The 21,023-nt window shown below is 36.3% G+C and overlaps 1 protein-coding gene across 4 annotated transcripts in view; it reads right to left on the reverse strand.

Annotated features, from left to right (window-relative positions):
* Positions 1–21,023, reverse strand: part of VTI1A (vesicle transport through interaction with t-SNAREs 1A) — a 327,917-nt gene that overhangs the window by 118,652 nt on the left and 188,242 nt on the right. For 2 of the 4 annotated variants that reach the window (XM_033130109.1, XM_033130110.1), the window contains 2 exons: positions 9,930–10,000; positions 9,175–9,236 (listed from right to left, as the gene is read on the reverse strand). In XM_033130109.1, coding sequence (XP_032986000.1) covers positions 9,175–9,236; positions 9,930–10,000 — 133 coding nt within the window. Of the gene's footprint in view, positions 1–9,163; positions 9,237–9,929; positions 10,001–21,023 lie in introns of those variants that run through there. The other 2 variants (XM_033130112.1, XM_033130113.1) reach the window with 2 other exon arrangements.

Here is a 21,023-nt window from a genome sequence, read left to right on the forward strand (position 1 = left end):
AGAACATGATTTCTATGGCCAAAATCAGGGTATTGGTCCAAGTTTTGCTCCACCTTGGTAGAATGACCTTGGACAAGACTCAACTTCTGTAGGTCTCAATTATCTATAACATAAGGATAATAATGGCAATACCAATTCAAAGAGTCCTTATGAAGATTACATGAAATAAAATTATGTATCCAAATGGGCCATACAAACCAGAAGGCCCTATAGTATAAATTTTAATTGCTATGATTGTCTTTAAGGACTTATTTTTGATCAATGATCTGATTTCCCAAAGAAGGTATCCCTGCAAAGTTTCTTGTTAAACTTTGTGGAAAATTCAAAATAAGTGTTTCTGGTAGGCCAACACATTTCAAATAAGGCAAAATATCAAACTAATTAAGAGGTATTTAGCTAGGACATTGTACACAGTTCTGTCTCCTTTCTCAACTATTTTGGAGTTGGTCGTGAACTCTTAAAAACATTATGGAAAATTCCCAGAAGGACGTGCACACACACACACACACACACAAATTTTCAGAGAACTCCAGTGGTTCAGAGACTCTGTGAAGCCAACCCCGGGATAGAGACCACCACCCTATGCCTTGAGACAGAGAGTGTGGATTCATGAAAGCACTTGGAGACCTGATCCACATACTTTTAACTAATTTTGGAATTGAAAAGCTGATAGTTTTTTTTTTGTTTTGTTTTTCTTCATCACAAAATCATTAAGGCATTAGAAGATGGAAAGAAGAGTGTGTTTCCTAGGTAAACTATAATTGTAAAGCAAAGTTGGGTGCTGTTCTTTCATAATTCCAAGACTTGTCAACCCTCTTTTTAAAATTTTTGTAAAATTTACCATTCTGGCATTTCCCCATTGATATTCATATTTAGTTTCAAAGTTCTTCACATAACTTTGCAAAACAACTCACTAACTTTTAAAATAGGATATTGAGTTAAAAATGATTATGCCTCCTGTCATTTCAACTTCTTTCTTGTCAAAAAAAAATGTTAGAGACAATTGAAAAAAAAAAGGAAGAAAACAAACTCAATTAATACAAGCAAGATGCCAAACTTTAGCATTTAACAAATGCTTGAATTATATACTTCTGGATATTGAACATAATTCCTTTACAAATAGTATTTTTCCCCCATAAAAGCAAAGAATTCTTTCTTAATACCTAGATGACAAATTCTCAAGATATACACAGTTGTTTCTTATTATGGCTTCCCTGGAAAACATTTCTGGGAAAGCACAATTCCCAGCCACTTACTTTGTTTACAACAGACAAAACTGCTTGTGTGGTATAAATAGGAGTCTGTCCTTAAATGCTGCTGAAAAATAAAATGCAACCATGAAACGGAGCCATTTCCTGCCCCCAAGGTGGCTTAAAAAAAAAACTTAGTTACTTTCGGAACAGTACCAAAGCATAAATAATAATTATCAATCGCCGCACAATAAAAGACTAATTTTACAAAAAAAGAAGAAACCAAGAAGAAAAAAACAACCAACAAACAAGCTATATATTCCAGAAAGACCCTCAGAATTGTCAGCATTAGAAAGCTGTCTTAGCCTGCAAGATTATGAAACCCCTTTTTGTCCTCCTGCATTTGTGATGTATATCTATAACTCGTTCTTGTTTGTGCAGATAAGCCTTGCCTTGTCTCCCTAACTGCACTTTCAAAAGAAGATTCACAGTTGTCTGACTTTTGATCTGGGTGGCAGCTCGACCACCTGCACTGCGCATGAGCTGTTACTGAGCTCGCTTTGTCCCATCTTACAACACAGTGAGCCTTTCAAAATTGATGTGTGAATACATGACTTTACAATGTGAGCGTTCAAACAAAAAAACATGGTGGTGGTGGTGGCGGTGGTGCCGGTGGCGGTGGCAGCAGCAGCAGAAGGGGGAGATCTGTGCAGGGAGAAGCCCTGACACTCACTTTATGAAGTTCAGATATTGTTCACTGCCTCTGGCATTTAACGAAACAGATGGCCAAAGGCCTCCCTAACTTAACAGCGGAGTAGACAGTGGTGTAATGGTGTGGGGGCCTGGGGTTGTAAAACGTGGTTTGGTGATGGGATATGGTAATACATAGCCATTTACAAGCGGGGCTGAAGGCTCCTTTCCTTGTTTATAAGGAAGGCCTAGGGCTCCCTGCTTCTAGTTAACAGCTCAAGGCTGTGTTCAAAGACGGCATTGATGGTGAAGGGAAAGGGCACCCTTCCTATTCTACATCGCATTAGAGAACGGCATGTATCCTGAGGAAAAAAGGAAGAATCACAAAAGAAAGGTAATTCAAGAATTAGGTCAAATTGTGGCTCGCAACTGAGAAAAATATAAGATGCTTCTCTATTGTGATTAAATAATGGACAAAAATATTCTGTTATTGTAAAGTCACTTCTTTTATCTCTGAATGAACGTGTTTACATTGTAGCCAAAATGCCATAGAGAAAAAGCTGCAGGGTTTCAACGAAATTATACCCACGTGAACCTAGATAGCAACTTTGAACCTATTCTTAGTCATCCTTCCAAAGATTACACACGGACAAGGCCTATACCAGGGCAAGGCGGCCCTGTGCTAAGTGTGACCAGGCTCCTGACTGGGGGCACCTTCCAGTTCAGAGCTAAGGGCCCTGAAGAGAGCTGGTCACACAGAGACTCTTCATGCCCTTCAGGGCAGGATGTGCCAGACTTGTCACCACCTCCCAGTAGCCATTCTAATGGCCCATCTCAGTAGCAAGAAAGGCTCCGCTTGACTGAAAATAACTAATAACATTGTTGTTTTCATTTTATAAAACACTTTTATTGATCCTCTGACTGTATTTCTTGCTTTGTGTTCAAGTAGGACATTTCAACCTGTCTGGGTATCTGCACAGGAGTCTGTTGAAAGTCCATGCTTTTGGGGTACCTGAGTGATTCCCTGGCTTTGTTTTATTTCCCTTTCACTTAGATAGCCTCCCCGATTTATTTCAGATCACACCATATTGTGGGGAGCTGTGTAAAATCCTTTTGGGGATGAGGTAGGGGATGAAAAAGGCTAGAAGAAAATTCAGACATAGCTGCTAATAACTACAATATACACAATGGAAAGCACGAGCAGTGCAAACTACGGGGAAGTATCAGTAAAGACAGACCATTTCTGGCTGGGAGACTGCCGAAGGCTTCATGGAGACAGTGGTATTTCACCTGAGATCCAGAGTATAGATAATTGTTCATTTTTGAAGATAACATCTGTTGCTTTTGCCCACCCGGTATCTATTCCCCTTTTTAGTAAAAGCCCTAGATTTTTCTGAGGGAACTATTATTTGTCCATTATCAGTCCGTGTCCCAGGTCTAAAACATCAGATCACAGATAAATGGCATTTTTACCTAACCGGAGCCACCCAGAACCGTAAGACTCTATGCTATGACTTTTGTTGGGACTACTGGGAAGAAAAAAATCACTATATTCCATGGGTATCACTGGGAGGGCTGCCAAAAGCTGTGTCTCCACAAGGAGAAACCCTGACAAAGGATGGAACCCACACACAAGAGAGCGGAGATGAGAGACCAAAAAGCAGGACCCAGTCCTGATGAGGCTGTTTGAACCCTTACTTACATTCCATTGTGCCTGAAGTTGCTTCTGCCCTTGAACTATTTAGTTACATGTGGCAACATATACATTCTGCACTTTTCCATGTCTGTGACTGTGGATAGTTTACTTCAATAAGCATTGTTATTCTCATCTGTAAAATGGGGATATGATGCAGCCTTCACAGGGTTCTCAAGGATTAAATCAGATAATATGTGTAAAGTATGGGTAGGACCAGGCACACACTTAGGGCAGCTGTAGAGTTATCACTGATAGATAACTTTAGATGCTGTATTCAAATGTCTGACACAGGACCAAAATTCTATGTTTAAAGCTACATAGAATTGTTAAATTCTATGAATTCTAGAATATGTTAAAGACTGTTACTAAAGAGAAACACCTAACACGATGAAATCCAAAGCTGTTTTTTACTTTCATAAAAACATCACCCATGTCAGCCTTGAAGAGGCCACAGGACAAAGATAAGTCAAGTGTACAGTAACAAATTTATTCACATAAAAAGGACCAAGATGTAAAAAAAAAAAAAAAAAAAGTTTTCTTTGTGGGATTATTCTAAGTCAGATCCTAAATCTAAGTCTAAAGAATCCACAGCAAATTCCATCATGTTATTCTGAGAGAATAAGCATTTGATTAAAAGCTGAAGAATTTCATAGAGGTTAAGGTTTTGCTATACTAATTTCAGGTCAGGGCCCATGTCTTCACTAGTAAAAATAGGCCAAGAATAAGAAATGAGTTAAACAGAGAAACGTAAAAATGTAAAGGTAAGTTACTTTGAGAGAATATACATTTTTCAGAGCGTAAAAATTGAGAGTAAATTCTCAAGGACATTTTTCTCACAAGTCTTGAAAACTCTCTACTGTTGAATTTTCAGACATTGTAATAAGAACAATTAAAATATAACAAAGTGTATCCTGGGCAAAATGAGACAGGAAAAGAAATGAATTTTTAAAGAAGGTTTAAAAACATCCAGTCATGGCCTATTTCTTTAAGAATAAACCTGTTTATTTAAAAATTTATATTTCTGTTGCTTATAGATCTGGCATTGGTATTTCTGGTATACTTACCCTTAGGAATTATTCTGACAGTATACGTATTTAAGTTTTCCAGATTTTTACCTGTCACTCTACCAAGGCAACAAAACCATGTTTAAAATGTAAAATGTGATAGCAATAATAGGTGGCAATTATTCTCCAGATAGACTCAGAAGTAGCTCTGACAAAAATACTGTGTATTAAATAGTAATGGATGAATGGTGCTAGCTAGGTCAACTGCATTTAATATCATCTGCTTTCTTTATATTACAGATTAGTTACGAGGACCTCTCACCAGCTACATGCTTACGAAGTGACTACCTGCATGCTGGAAGGGTAAACAGATGTCACTTTTTGAAGGAAACATTCTGATTTATTTTTTCAATTCGTGGAAATAGTAGGGGCAAATACAGGTAGTGTGTGGGAAAGAGAAAATTATTTGATATTAAGGTAACCATACAGAAAAAGGTGTTTTTTAAGAAAAATATTACATGTGCCATTTCTTTTCGTAAGCCTTTTGACAACTCTATACATGTAGTCAATGAGCCAACATAAATTGGTTAAAATGTTCTCTGAACTTATGTCAGTGGACATATTATAACTGTGTTATATTCCTAAGGAATCCTTTAGATACTTCTAGAAACAAATATACTATTGTCAATAAATTATTCACTCTTCAGAGGTAAAAAGACAGAATCATGATGTCCTTTGTTTTTTGACTGAAAATCTTGAAAACTTCTATTTTCATTTTTACTGACTGCCAGCACCGTTTGATCTAAGTAAAACCTCCCAGTCGAATGTATAGGAAAAAACACAAAAACCTGCACATACGCGTACGTGCAAACATACGAAGACCAATATTTAAGCCTCTCAGTGCTATTTGTGATAGTTTAAGATAACCAATATAATAATGAAATTTTGTGAAAGTCAACGAAAAATCCATTTCTTTGGCCCCAGTCACCACATAAATGGTCATTTGTGTCACGACCATTTTTATTAGTATCGGAATACCACTTTATTTAAGCTCTGTCTAAAGAACGAGTCAGGAATTATCCCTAGGTAGCTCTGCATCTTACGTCAAGACAGAAGACAAATACAGGAAATCAGCAATATCTGTATTCCGATGTCAAGTTTTACTATTATAATTTTCAATGAACCAATTTTCTTTGTTTTCTTTTGGTAATACAGTAGTTATTAGTTACAGGAAGAATAATTTACTTATTTATGTTGGTTGACTCAGTTGCTATCTCACTTTCTGCATACTTTAGTTCTTTTCAAAACTATTGCTGTTAATGATTCCCTATCATCTTCTATTTCTCTATTGTCCCCCAAACGTTGGTTTTATAGCTATTAAAATCATATTTTCTACTGGTTATTTGTTTTTCTGACACCCTTTTTAATGACCAGTAAGGATTAATTAATGACCAGTTGCAGAATCTTCCATAGCTTCCTTGAGGATTAAATCATTTTATGAATTCCCACAGCATTTTATATGCACATATTTTCTACTAGATTGAAGCACTCTGAAGGCAAGAATCAAATTGGTTTCATCTGAGGATTCCCCGAGGCCTTGTATCCAGGCATTAAATGTTTACTGAGGAAGTGACTAGCAGAAAAAAGAAAGGAAAAATAGGAAGGAAGGGAGGGAAAGAGGGAGGCAGGGAGAGAGGAAGGAAGGAGGAGTGAGAGAGAGGGCACAGAAGGAAGGAAGGAAGGCGACAGATTCTTTTTAAACCTCATCTGAAGTTAATAAAAAATTAAAAAGCATAAGTGATAGTGGGTGCCATTTATTCATTTTTATTTCCTAATCTGCTTTTGGTTTTACACATAATCAGGTGGACTTATGTGCAGACTTTGGCTCTGATAAAACCTTGGTTTCACCTGTCTTCACAACAGTTTAATCAATATAGGTAAAACAATCCAAATGAGGGGCCATGGCATGCCTTTTCTGTTCATTTTGCAAATTTAAAAATAATCTAAGTTTAAAAAATTAAAAAACACTCAGTAATCTTCCTTTTAAATGAAACAATTCCTTGATTTGGTACATTGTATCTATTTACCTATTCTTGATCGTACAGAATTTATCAGGTGAAAATAAATAAGCTTATGTAGTATGCAGGCAAACACCTCCACTGCACAAAGAGGACCTTCACTTCTTTTGTACACGTGTGAAGGTGACAGATGAGCACGCAGTTCAATATTACAGTTTTTCTTAAATCAGAAGCACCTGTTGACACATGATGTAGCCATGCCATTTTGATAAGAGAATATGACTTCTATTTCTGAAAAAAAATCTTACCAGTGAAGGAAGTGAATGCTACGTGAATGGGGGGGATGGAACAGAGGAAGGGAAATGAGAGCATTAAATCAAGGACTTTGGTACATTAACCCTGGTTCCATTTCTCTAGAGACTATTTTTCCAGGGAATAATGGAAGATGAAGTGAAGAAGTTGGTAAAACATTTTTGCCTTTTCCCGAGAGAAACTGTATATCATGTGGGGTAGTAATTAAAAACTAAAACAAAACAAGCCATCTGCATTTGGTTCCCAAAGAACACAGTGAGGTTACAGTATTGATTACCAGTAACTGGGAACCAAGCTTCCAGTGGTGCCAAGTAAAAAACACAATCCCCACTCTGCACAGGTGGAGTTAAGAGTTTCCTTGGCTCAGACATAGCAAGGTGGTGTCCATCTGGGGATTTTTATTTCTGTTCATACTCTAGACAGATCCCAAAAGGAGATGAGTCAGTGACTGACTGAGTTTGCCTACAAAGAGAACTCCATGTAGATTTCAGCAGAGTCATTTTCTACAGTAGGCTTTTAAAACAACCACGTTAGTATGATTTCCCTATAGGAAGCCCAGTCAAAGGTTGCAGAAGTGGTTTGTGCTTCCCCCTCTCTGAATGACTTGCAAATTTATTCAAACACAATATGAGGAGATGCTTTATTTGTTGAAATAACTGTCTACAGTGTCCTGCACAAAAGGGTGAGGTACATCAAGCAGAAACACGGACAGAAATACACTGGTTTAGAAACTCATAAATCCTTATTTGAATCTGCCAACCTGAAAGCCACATAGAGCCCGGATAAACTATTTTTCCTAAATGCTACATCTGATTAAGCCATACCATTAAATGACAGCTGAACTTTAACATTAATATGATATTATTTAAATAACCGCATGATTTTTTTCTTATACTAAAAATGATGAATGATTTCTGGACAGCTCAATTGACATAAAGCAGGAGGACTCTTTAATGAGATTTGACAAAATGGAGACATATGCAGAATATTCGTTACAGCTCACATCGCAAGGGCCTCTCAGGGAAGCCAGAGGATTGTTTCCTCTTTTTCCTTTTTTATTGTCTATAGGCACTGAAGCATTCCTTTCAATCGCCACTTCTCTGTGGATTTTCAGTTTTTCTAGGTCATTTACATTTTACTCTTAATCAGAGAATTTGGTGGTTTATGGTTCTGAATTGCGACTGTCTGTGCAGGAAAGGGAGGGGCATGAGGAGTTAGGTCAATGTTGGATGAAAGGGTCCCAGGAACTTAAGACTTGCTACTGATCAGCCTGATGGAGAAATCGCATCGGCCTTGCAGACTCAGCAACCTTATCTTTGACTGGTTCTTATGCAATGAATCTCTAACGGAGCAAACATACTCTTAGCAAATTATTAAATATGGATACATGATCAGAGAGCACTTTACTCATTTTCAAATCGATTCCCTTCTTTAAAATTCCTATTAAGTTATTCTAGCAGTGATTCTCAACATTCCCCATTTACATTTCTATCCACAGTTTGAAATTGAAGGTTATGCTAGGTGATACTCTTACTTGGTAGATTCTGAATGTAAAATAATTCCATGCTGAATCTACCTAAGCTAAAAATGGCTCCAATTTTCAGACCAGTGAAAACATTTCTCACTCCCCTCTGAAAAACACAGAATATAGAATATTACCTGTACGCATTCATTTTCACACTTTCCCGAATAGTCTCCATCAATCAAAGATTAGTTACACGTATAAAACATTAACATGTGTTTGCGTGCACATATGAATTTAGATTACTCAGATATTCTTTACATTTTAAAAACCATCTTTAAGTATACATAAAATCGAAATGTTTCCCCAAACAGTATCTCTTAAAACAATAAATGAAAACAAGGCAACAGAGAGCAAAGCTAATACCAGGTATACTCCTGACAGTGCAAGCCTGCATTCCCTCTATAAGAAAGAGGCTATCGAAATAGAAAATAAAATCACTTGGCTCCTGCCATGGGGCCTTCCTCAGGCTATGAAAAAACACTTCATATCTAACCCTAATTTTTTCCATAGCTTGAGGTAATCCCCCTAGCTCAAACTTTCTCTCTAATCTAAGGTATTCAGTATGTGTCCTAGTCCAAACAAGAGTTAATATCAGTGCTCCGTCATTTCAAAAGGGTCTTGACACAGGGTACTAAGAGCAGAAACTTGCATGCCTGGAAAATCCCCAGGTGCAATGAGATGAAAAACACAGTTTAAAAAAAAGGAGAGAGAGGAAGATGTGTCCCTACCTTGCTCTTACCTTCGCAACATCCCTGTCAGAACCCTGGAGCTTTTCCCCAAGTTAGCATCTGTTTCTCGAAGCTAGGTGAAGAAGAGAAGCATTAAAACTAAACCAAACCAAACCAAATCAAACCACATCATGCAATTGGATTATTTTAAAAGTGCGCTGGCAAACAATAATCTTCCTTTATGACAGAAAATCCAATTCATAAAATATGCTTAAGAACACTAAAATACATTTTTGACACCTATACAATCACTGAAAATTCTTAGATTTAGAAAATCACATATAATAGATAATCCCAGGAGCTTTAAACAGGATACTTCAACTGGATATAAAAGTAAATGTCTCACAGGCTGACAAAGTTTAATATATATTGGTAATTTTTTTTTCAATTTATGAATGTGCAAAGTAATATAAATAGAAGCAAAATGATCTGAGGGAAGATGAGATCAATGTTTTTAGATTTCATTCTAAAAGACCTGACATACTCCAAAATCTCCCTCAATGACTTTATTCTCAGCTGTAGAGCTAAATAAAAAATGTATGTGGGGGCATTTCAGGATGGGGACATAAAGAGTCAGCTTATTCTTACTCCATCCCACACTCTTTCCCCCCTCTCCTCAGATCCTATATCCCTCTGTCAACCTAGCCATTTTTAATATATAACACGTCTAGCTATGTAATTGTTACTCTGCACATGTGCCCAAGACCTTTGATTTTTGTCTTATCATTTGCTGAATTTGTGAAAAGACTGTATCCCATCTACTTACTCTTTCACGTGCTCGCTGTATCTTTTCTCTGTCATGACTGAGGTTTTCCAACATCTCTTGGCCAATTTGCTCTACAGAGAAGAAAATCTGAGTAAGGAAAGATGACTTTGGATATGAGAATGACCTTCAGATGTACCAAAACGACAATGGGTACAGAATTAATATTAAATAAGTGTACATTATACATCAGACACAGATTTCAATTCATGTACTTGAAAAATATTTAAAAAGTACTTGATAAATGTACCAATTTATCTTAGGTATGATGTGATGTGATTTAAAATTCAACCTATAGAACATGACCAACATGGCAAGAATAATTTAGAGGTGATGTGACTTGCCCAAGGCCACCTCAGCATCTTATTTGCCAGGATAGAGGCTGGGTCCAATGGTCTCTCTATTACCATCATGAAATGTAGCCTTTGGCTTTACAGGTTATAAATGCTAATGATTCTACTCTGCCTTTCCTACCTCGTTATTACATTGCTTTGCATATGTAAGTAAACTCCATTTAGAACAGTTTTGATTTTAATATATTTACCCCACATAAATAATCCTCATACTGTCAATTACTGCAGCTTACCAGTAGTGGAACTATTTGTAGGCTTCCATTCTCTTAAAGCAAGGGTCTGTTTAATGTGCTGTCAGCTACTGTGGATATTTGAGTCAGAGTGAGGTGCAGTCCTTAACAAGTAGTGGAGAGAGAACTTCCAAACATTTATACTGGTATAGGCAGGTAGGATCATTCATTAAAAAGCCACACTGCTGAGTACCAATGAGGTTTTTCCCCTGCCGTGATCACCCCATTTGGTTGGCACTGGTTGACTCTCCCCTGACTGTAGAATCTTTAACAATACTATAGAATCTTTTACAAGACCTGACACATATTCAGCTGCCTTAAATAAATTTTTTTTCCAGACTCATTCATCGTCACCTGGGAGGTACTTTATTCTATAATAGAAGAATGACAATCTGCCTCTCTTCTAATCTTGGCAACTTGTCTACCTTATTCTACATTTCTTTTTCTCTTGTATTGTCTCTGTATCCATAACCTATAACAACAATCATCTCTGGCCTATAAACTAATAGAAAAATTCAAACATCATCTATTACAATAACAGCAAATAATTGTAATGAAGTTACTAAGAAATCACCATGGTAGTTATTTGATTCATGTATGTATACTGACAAACGTTTTAGGGGGACATGCGAGCAACTGTGGAGCTGTGGCTAAGCTATACTGAGTGCTTAGGCTGTGAATTCACACTGCTTGAGCCGAAACCCCAGTGCTGACACTAGCTGTGAGGCCTCATGCAAGTTACCTAAGTTTGTTGTGCCTCATTTTCTTCATCTCTAAAATGGGGGTGTTAATATTTCGGTGTCATGGGGTAGTTGTAAGGGTTAAGTAAGATAATTCAGTTCAAATATTTAGCACAGTGACTGGCCTATAACAATAAGTTTATTAAATAATGATGATTGATAAAAAAAAACAAAACCCAATGGATTATTATGACGATGACCCTCTCCTACTCCAAGTCTGCCTTAACCCACTTCAATTGCAATTTTAGTCATAAAATAAAACATCTGTCCTACCTTTCTCACAAAATTATTGTTATAGCAAAATGATATAACCTAAATAAAAAAGTCCGAAAGCTGTAAGGTACCATACAAATGCATGTAATTGTATAGTTCATGAGAATCTATGCACTCAACAAATAATCAATGAGTCCCTAACACTATGTCAGGTATAGATGTTGGGACATGGCCAGTAAACAAGATCAAGCCCTTGTGCTCAAGGAACTTCCATGCTAGTTTTGAAAATTTAGCAGTTAAAGGGGAAATGTTATATTAGAGTTTGTATTTCATGGCACATCAGAAAAAGGACTGGACTGTATATTCCTTTCATGATAAAAAATCCAAATAATAAAAAAAGGCTTAAATACAGTAACATAAATATATTTTTTGATACCTATAAAACGGAAAATTATTTCTAGTATAGTATCTCCTCTAAGATCGATGTTAGCTTTTTATTATTATCTCCATGCAATTTATCCTGATGGTAAAATTGAAGAAGATATGTGGTTCCCAGTTGAGGCATCATAAAAGTTAAAAGATAACATCAATGGTTGAGGAGGAGGACACAACTAGGGTTGAAGTTTTTTCTTTTACTGCATAACAGCTACAATATTCACTTTTGTCATTCTATTAGGTATTACCATTACAGTGAATTCCTTTAATCAACAAGCAGAGCAATTTTAATTCATTTTTAACTTAAAATCTCTAATAACAATGAACACCACAAATACTGGAATTATTTCAGCAGAATGCTATCTATATAATATTTTCTCCTATCAAGATTGATGGCATTATAATATGTTAGGAATAGAAAGAATAGGAAGTAGGAGATTATTCCTCCTACTTTATTATTATTATTATCATTGTGTCTGTCACCAGCATAATGCTCCCAGTAAGTATGTGTAGAAGGAATAAAGCAATGAGAAAATGAAATAAAGTGAAAAGTGGAGTAGATCAAAGGTTTGTGATCTATTCTTGCTCCCTCAAAGTATATCAAGTGCGGCAATGGAGAAGTACCCACTGAACTGCAGGTAAACAGATTCATAATTCTATCAGGTTTGCCAGTGTAAAAATTCAATTGTGAACGGATCTACAGTCTGCTACTGAAGGAATCAATGGAACAAGAGGTAAAGAGCTCAGGCCTTTTCAGGAGTCATAAGTCCCTCCCTCAATCTTTTTGCCTCTTGAGAAATAACTCAGCATCCAAGGAACTAACCCCATCTGGCAAGAGAAGAGATATTAGCAAGAATGTACACATCCTGATCTTAACATACAAATATCATATATTTGTTGGAAACAGCATTATTTTTTTTTTATTGCTTACTTGCTACCTTTAATACCCCAACAAAGGAAATTCCAGGCCAAACATAAGCTCACTCTTATGGAATGAAAAAAATTAATGCAAAGAAAGTTATGTATTTTTTTTTTCATTATGGGTTCCCCTACCCTAATCAAGCCAAAATAAAACAAGACAACAAATAAGAAGGGATTATTTTTAAAAGAGATTGTCCTTGGTCAGAATAGCATTAGACATTTAGGGATTATTTCATTGCATAATTAGTAACATTGCTAGGTTTACTTTTCTTGAATAATTTAACTTAAGATGTAAGCACTGACCCAAGAAGCATCAATAAAGAAAGAACACAAGCTCTTAGGTCCACACCAATGCAGATGTGATGTGCTGAGTCTAGTTCGCAGTTCTTTAAACTTTCATAGTGCCTTTAGAATGGAAATAGCCATCCTTCCTCTATTGAAATAATTTGAGAAATCACAAATTTTATAAATACTGAACTTGTTGACTGTGCGAGGATCTTCTTGAGAGTAAGAAACAATAGGCAGCATAAAAGAAAATCAAAACTGATGCTGTACGCTGGAATTCTACATCCCAGTATGAGCATGAAAAATGGATTCCTGGGAAGAAATTTCCTTCCTGCACTTCTTCTATCCTTTCCACTGGGGTCATGGGGATCATCCTGGGAGTATGGCATTCAAATATATAAAGTGAGCTTTTGTTTTCACAATTACACAGAATGAATCATATCCTTGATCCATGGCCCTTTTTGTTGGGTCACAAACTGCAAAATGGATTTTGGTTAACATTTCCTCTCCTTTTCAATACATGGGGTGGGGGTAATACAATAGGCATTCCACACTTTCCTTCCCCATAAAGGAATGTGGGAGGAAACAAGGAACTATAAATTGAGCCAGATACTTCCTGAAGGACTGGCCTGGCATCACAAAAGATAAGACCTGGTTTGAGGAGCTTGTACCACACTGAAAGCATCATTGCTCTCCATTCATTAAATAATAATGCCAACTGAACTATCATAAGGCTGACCTGAATGAACTTTAAAAAAAATACTGAACTTGTATTTTAGAGATGAGCAAAGTATAATATTCTTTATAAGAAGATAGCACTAACACTCACATCATGTTATAATATAAACATGGTTAAAAGGCAAAGGCATCAAATATATCACCAGAAAAATGTTCCCTTTGATAAGTTCAAAATATTAAAGAAGGATTTTAGCCATTATGCTGTAAGCAGTGCACTCACCAGAAATAATGATCATTCCTCAGTACACTTATATTTAACTTTCTTTTTATAAGCTTTATCAAGGATGTGGTTTCCAACAAATTATTTTTAAAAGTGAAAACAACCAGTTGAGTCTTCTTTAAAGAGCTAAGAGACAGTAGGGTTATTTTCTGGCACTCAAAAACTTCATTAGCAATTTTAGTAACAGGTAAAAGGTGCTTGAAATTATCCAGCTATTGTTTGCATATGGGGACTTCTGCAAAATCCAGGAGTGCAAATAAATAAGTAAGAGAGCTATTTTTGAAGTAGAACACCAACCAGACAGATGAAAAACACTGTGATATTTCCTAACAATTTGGAGTACTGAATTTTGGACATGGCTTGGGAACTTTTGGCCACTGAGTCTAATAAGAGTAAAAACTAATTGCTTTGGGAAGCAAAGGAATTCATATATAGCTTTCTCAGGAGGAAGCTGCTCATGGAGTAGTTGGGTCAGCCATTCTTTGGTATTCAGCACACCTCTTGAACGATGACTCTAATACCATGCCCTGGGTAGGCAGGTTATCCTCAATATAGATTACTCAGACATGAAAAGTCTTTTGAATTCCTGACACCTGGTAAGGTGGGGGAATGGAAAAGGCAATTCTTTCACTATCTTCCATTACTTGACATTTCAAGACATGTGAGGAACTTCTGCCTCCAGTTAGAATGCAGAAAGACGTCAATGACTACTCTCATAGACTCAAGGAAAACCCAGACAAAATAATTACCATTCTTGTCCAGGGGAAGTCCAGTGCAGGCAAAGAAGCTCTGATGGATTCTAGAGAGAAGCAAGCATCTCACATGTGAGTGAAGAGCTGTGGCAACATTCACACCTGTGGCAAGTGCCTGGTCTGAGTTCTGGTGTCTCACTAAAAGACTGTTCAGTGACGAGGAGAAATCACTTAAATATCATATGAAAATGTAAGCTTACAGGACAGAACGGAATCTACATGAGATCTAAACCCAAAAACAAATCACTTGGTCTGATAATTGTCTCTATACCTGCCGAGGAAGAGGCAGTGGAGGGGCTGGTTAGTAAAGAGAAATCATATATTCCCACACATTCTTATAGTGCTTTATTCTGAGACACCATCTGAGTTAAGTCGAAACATGAACCAAAAAATATGGGAAACTGCAGACCAACCCACTCCCAGATCAAATACTGACAATTTTTTTTTTCAGGAGCATAGACACACGTTGGGGTACACTATTCTTAGATGAATCCAATCTAATTAGAGATTCAGCTTAGCACCAGCCCAACTTAATTTTGGGAAGAATCTGATCAGTCCATTAGTCAAATACAAGATAGAATAAAATACTTCCAGGGAACATAAATTCAAAATGTTTCTATTTCAGATTCTACTATTCTTTTTTTACACCATGTCTAGAATACTATAAAAAAAAACTATAAGACACACAAAGAAGCAGGGGGGGAAAAGGAGAATAATGAAGTGAAAATATAGCCTAAGTAAGCAGACCAACAGACGACTTAGTCATTAGATTTAGCAGATTAAAAATATGAAACAACTATTATACTTATGTTAAAGAATGTAAGGAAAAGGTAAACATAATGGATAAAGAGATGGGTTTTTCAGGAAAGAAATGGAAACTCTAAAAAGGAACTAAATGAAATTTAAAACGAAAAACTACATCATCTGAAATAACTTCACTGGATGGACCAAATAAAATGTCTTTCACGATACAAGAAAGAACCACTAAACTTGAATATAGGTTAATAGAAATTATCCAAACTGAAAGAGGAAAGAATATAGCATCAATAATCTGTGAGGTTATAACAAGTGGTCATACATACATGTAATTAGATTCCCAAAAAGAGAGATTCTCAGAGAGAAACAACAGGATGGGGGAAATATTTGAAGATATAATAGTCAAAATTTTTCTAATTTTATTTTAAAATAAGTAAACCCACAAATAAAAGAAGTTCAATGAGATCTGAGCACGATAAATACAAACAAAACCATACCCAGTTACATCATAATCAAATTACTAAAAACTTAAGATAAATAAAAAATTTTAAAAGCAGTCAGAAGGAAAACGACAAAAAACATACAGAAGACTAGTGATAAGAATGAGGGCTGAATTTTCATCAGAAACAATGCAAAAAGACAATGGAACAACATAACAAAATGCTGGGGAAAAAAGTCATCCTAGTATTCTGTATCCAGCAAACATACCCTTTAAAAATGAAGGTGAAACAAAGACCATTTCAGATAATTGAAAACTAAGAGAATTATCCAGCAGAGCAGAGCCATAGAAATGTTAAAGGAAATTCTTCATGATGCAGGAAAATGATAGTAGACGAAAATTTGGATCTACAGAACTTAGATCCAAATAAAGTAAAAATAATAACAACACATGTAGAATTAAACATATGAAAACCATAGCACAAAATATGGAAAGTAGGTAAATAGAAGTATGCTCCTGACTGGTTTTTAAGTAATATGTAAAGTAGCATAATATTTATTCAAGATAGGCTGTGATAAGTTAGGGATGAAAATTATAATCCCTGAGCTTCTTTGTTCAGTATGGTACCTACTAGCCACATGGGGCTATTTAAATTAATTAAAATTAAGTAAAATTTAAAATTCAGTTCCTCCATAGCACTAGCCACATTGCAAGTACTCAGTAACTACATGTGGCTGATGGTTACTGTGTTAGAGAGTACAGAAATACCATCTCTAGAAGGATCTCCAAATTCCCCTTGTCTTTAAGACCCACTGAAAAAAAACAAATAAGTATTCATTTGGGGTTTAATTTAGGTGAAACACTTCCTTTCCGTGCTCCTTGGTTTCCTTAAATGTAAAATGACAGTCTTAGACTAGATAATCTTTAGCGCTCCTTCTGGCTCTAAAATATTAGGACTCCATGACTATAAAATCTTAATGCCTCTTTTCCTCTATAGAGAATTTAAACAAACTAAAGCACAAAGAGCCAAATGAGGCCCACAGATGTATTCCCAACCCATGCCTCCCCAACAATGTAAAAAAACAACAACAAAAAATCTTAAATGCTCTCAAGCAGGTTATATCCTCTCCAGTTTGCCCAAGTCTGCAACACTGGACTGCTTCATACAGTAGCCCGCTTGGCCTCTGAAGACATTTGCATTTACTATGGAGTATAAAATATTTACAAGCACTTTGATGATGACATTATTACAGGAAATTATACATTCATATAAACTGAAGGTAAACTTACACATTCTTAGCAGAAATAGACAAAAGAGTGCCCAGGGTTTGGGTTTCTTTCTTTCCTTTTCTTTCTCTCTTTCTCTCATTCTCTCTCTCTCTCTCTCTCTCCTTTTGAAAAGCAATTATGATTTAATTCTACCTCCTTAGCAGGTGAGTACATATTCTATTTTAGTATATGTGCTGCCGAAGCGAGCACTGCTGCCGAAGCGAGCACATATTCTATTTTGCTTTAAGATGATCAAATCTATTATTAAACAATTAAAAAAATCATCAGTGCTACTTTCATCAAAGTCATAGTAGCAGAACCTCCCCTTAGTTGCCTGGTTTGCTGCAGATATTAACAAACACTACTCCCAGAGCCCTCAGACATCAGTCAAAGAAGCGGTGCTATCAATAATGACGCTCTGGAATGAACAGGTACGATGCAAAAAGACATGTAAATTGAGGTTGTTAAACAAAAGGAACCATGTTAATTACAGCTCCATTCAAAAATGAGAATGAAGCTGTTCTATTCTGTGAAACAAGACCGGAGCCCCAGGAAAGACATCCCATTTTCACAATAAAGAATGTAAAAGCCGGGAGATGAAGCGGCAGAAAACCTGAATGGGCAAAACTGTCAAAACACATCCCAAAGGCTCACTTGTGGAATTTACCAAACATGTATTTACTTAACAGACAAGGGAGATGAGCACAGCATCATCCCGACCTCGGAGTGGAATGAATTCCTCGTTCAAAAACAAAAAGTGCCGTAAACTACTGACGAGTGGTTAGAAAGTCATCAGAAAGGCTTTTTAGAAATCATTATGCGCAGAGTTAATCGCCATCTATACTCTTTGTGAACTGTGCACATTTCTATCACTGAATGTATAACGTTCTAATTATCTCCTTATTCAGAAGTCACTGTTGGGTGGACCGCGGAACTTAATGTGGCTAGCAAACATGTTTTGTTTTTATGAAACACAATTTTAAGCATGTCTGAGCTGGATGGCAACAACCACATTTTTTTTTTTTTAAAGGAGATTTCATATAAAAGGCTGGACTTCTAGATTCTTTTGAAATTTGGAATATGAGGCCAGCCACGTACTGTGGAGTTTGCCACCTCTTCACTTGACCTGTTTCACTCATTTGTATTCCTGCTTTGCTGCTGCAGGATCTGAGTTTGTGACTGTTTGTACATTCTTCCTCATTAGATTGTAAACTACTTTAAAGATGAGGCTGTTTCTTATTCCTCTTAGTATATGCAGCTTTTTCATAGGCAATGCCTGACATATGCAGGTGCTCAGGAAATTTTTGGTTGTGGGAACCACTGAGTTTGAAAATATGGTGGTCTTCCATAAATTTATAATAATAGATGTAGAGATTTTGAGAAGAAATATGAGCCTTAAGAGTAACTGCACAGATGAGCAAATGAGGATGCAGGGATTCGGGGGGGTGAAGAGGGGAGGATCATCCAGGTGATATTACCAAGTACCAACAGAACTGCATCCACGACCTGTCATCTGACTTCTAAGTCAGTGATCTTTGCAGTAAACGGAAATAAATTTCACAGTGTCCTGTCCAAAAGGCATTACAACGTGGGTGACCAGGCATTGTAATACTTCAGTACACATTTACAACATCAGTGCCCAAGAAAGGCCTTTGTGATAACTAGGGCAAGAGTTGGACAGCAGACACTCCACACTTCCTGAACATCGTTCCCATGTAAGAATCACAGCACCCTACCGAGAAATACGCTGTGATTTCACGATCTTGATTGAACAACTTTCTGTTCTTTGCAAATTATACAAACAGCAAAAACGTCCAAGAGCTATTATATTCTTATCCAAACCTTTTGATTTCAGTATATTTTTGTTCTTTAAAAAAATAAGAGGCCAATTCTCACATAAACTTGTAAAATCCCCCATTCCACTGGCCCCTTTCTCCAATCTCCATTCACAATGGTAAGTGAATCCGTAATTTTTTTCGTTTGATTAAATAATTTTTTTCAATTACGTACAACATTATATTAGTCTCAGGTATATAACATACTGATTAGAAATTTAGATACCTCATGAAGTGAGGATTTGTTATTCTTAGCAAATCGATTGCGGAGATGAAAAATTTAATATATTTGAGTTGATCATTGTTGCTATAAAAAGCAGGTAATCAGAAGATGACATTCCAACTTCCTTCCCAACACCCCTCCCCCACATACATTTATGGAATAAAATATATTTACTTGGCTTCAGACCCATGTTCAGAGCCTCATAGGGGATCACTCAGTGTTTTGAAATAGAAACAGGGACAAATAAAACCACAGAATCTTGACTATCATATGTGAATACAACATAATACTAGAATCACTGGCCTTGGCAATCCTGTTCTGGTCTTAATTCTATTTTTAGTTTGAAGTGAATCTAGAAGGGAATGGTGGCCTGAAGGATGGAATGACTTCTCTCCTTTTGATTCAGGTATGTGGCAATAGATGCACGTCAGTGTACAAATACATGAATGATAGACACACATTGATTGTGCTTTTCAGGTTTAAATACTGAAAGTTACTGAAATCCCATCAGTTTGAAACTATGAACTGGCTTCCTTCACTTAGCTTGATGTTTTCAAGGTTCATTTATGGTGCAGCAGGTATCATTCCTTTTTTATGGCTGCATAATATTCCCTTGTATGCAGAAAGCACAGCTTGCTGCATTCATCTACTGATGGATATCTTGGCTGTTTCTACCTTTTGGCTGCCGACGGCAGTACTGGTATGAACATTTGTGCACCTGTATTTGTCTGAATATCTGTTTTCAATTTTTTTGTTCCTATATGCCTAGGAACAAAATTGCTGCATCATAAGGCAATTCTGTGTTTAATCTTTTGAGGAACCACAGAACAACTTTCCACAGTGGCTGTACCGTTTTACATTCTCACCAGCAATGCACACGGTTTCTAATTTCTCCTCAGCCACAGTTGTTACTTTTTCTTTTTGTTTTGTTTTGTTTAAATACAGTCATCCTAGTAGGTGTGAAGTAGCATCTCATTGTGGTTTTGATTTGCTTTTCCTAATGACTAATGATGTTGAACATCTTTTCAAGTGCTTACCGGTCATTTGTATATCTCCTTTGGGGAAGTGTCTATTTAAGTCATTTGTCAATTTTTAAATTGGCTTTTGTTTTTGTTGTGGAGTTGTAAGAGTTCTTTATATATTTTAGATACTAGACCCTTATCAAATATGTGATGTGTAAACACAGTCTCTCATTCTGTAGGTTGTCTTTTCATTCTCTTGATAGCATCTTTTTATGTACAAATTTTTTAAACCTTAATGAAGTCAAATGTATTTTTTCTTTTGTTACTTGTGCTTTTGGTGTCACATCTAAAAATCCATTGCCAAAGCCAGGCTATGTAGATTTATCCTTATGTTTTCTTTTAAGAGTTTTATAGTCCTAGTTCTTGCACTTAGGTCTTTGATCCATTTTGATTTAATTTTTGTTTATGGTGTGAGGTAGGAGGCCACAAAGCTGTTACCGATTCATGCAATATATTTAGAATTCATCTGGAAGAAGTTACCGTCTTCTTACACAATTTATATATTTTTTTTAAAAAAAGTCTAATTTATATCCTAACTCAAAGGCTGGACCAACCAATGTGTTCATTGATTTATAAATTAAAATGTTATGTTTTATACAGTATTTTTCTCATTATGTCGACCTTTCTAAGCACACTGAAAGCAGACACCTAGGTTAAACCAGGAAG

The sequence above is a fragment of the Rhinolophus ferrumequinum genome, chromosome 16 (assembly GCF_004115265.2).
Source record: "Rhinolophus ferrumequinum isolate MPI-CBG mRhiFer1 chromosome 16, mRhiFer1_v1.p, whole genome shotgun sequence".
Lineage (NCBI taxonomy): Eukaryota > Metazoa > Chordata > Mammalia > Chiroptera > Rhinolophidae > Rhinolophus > Rhinolophus ferrumequinum.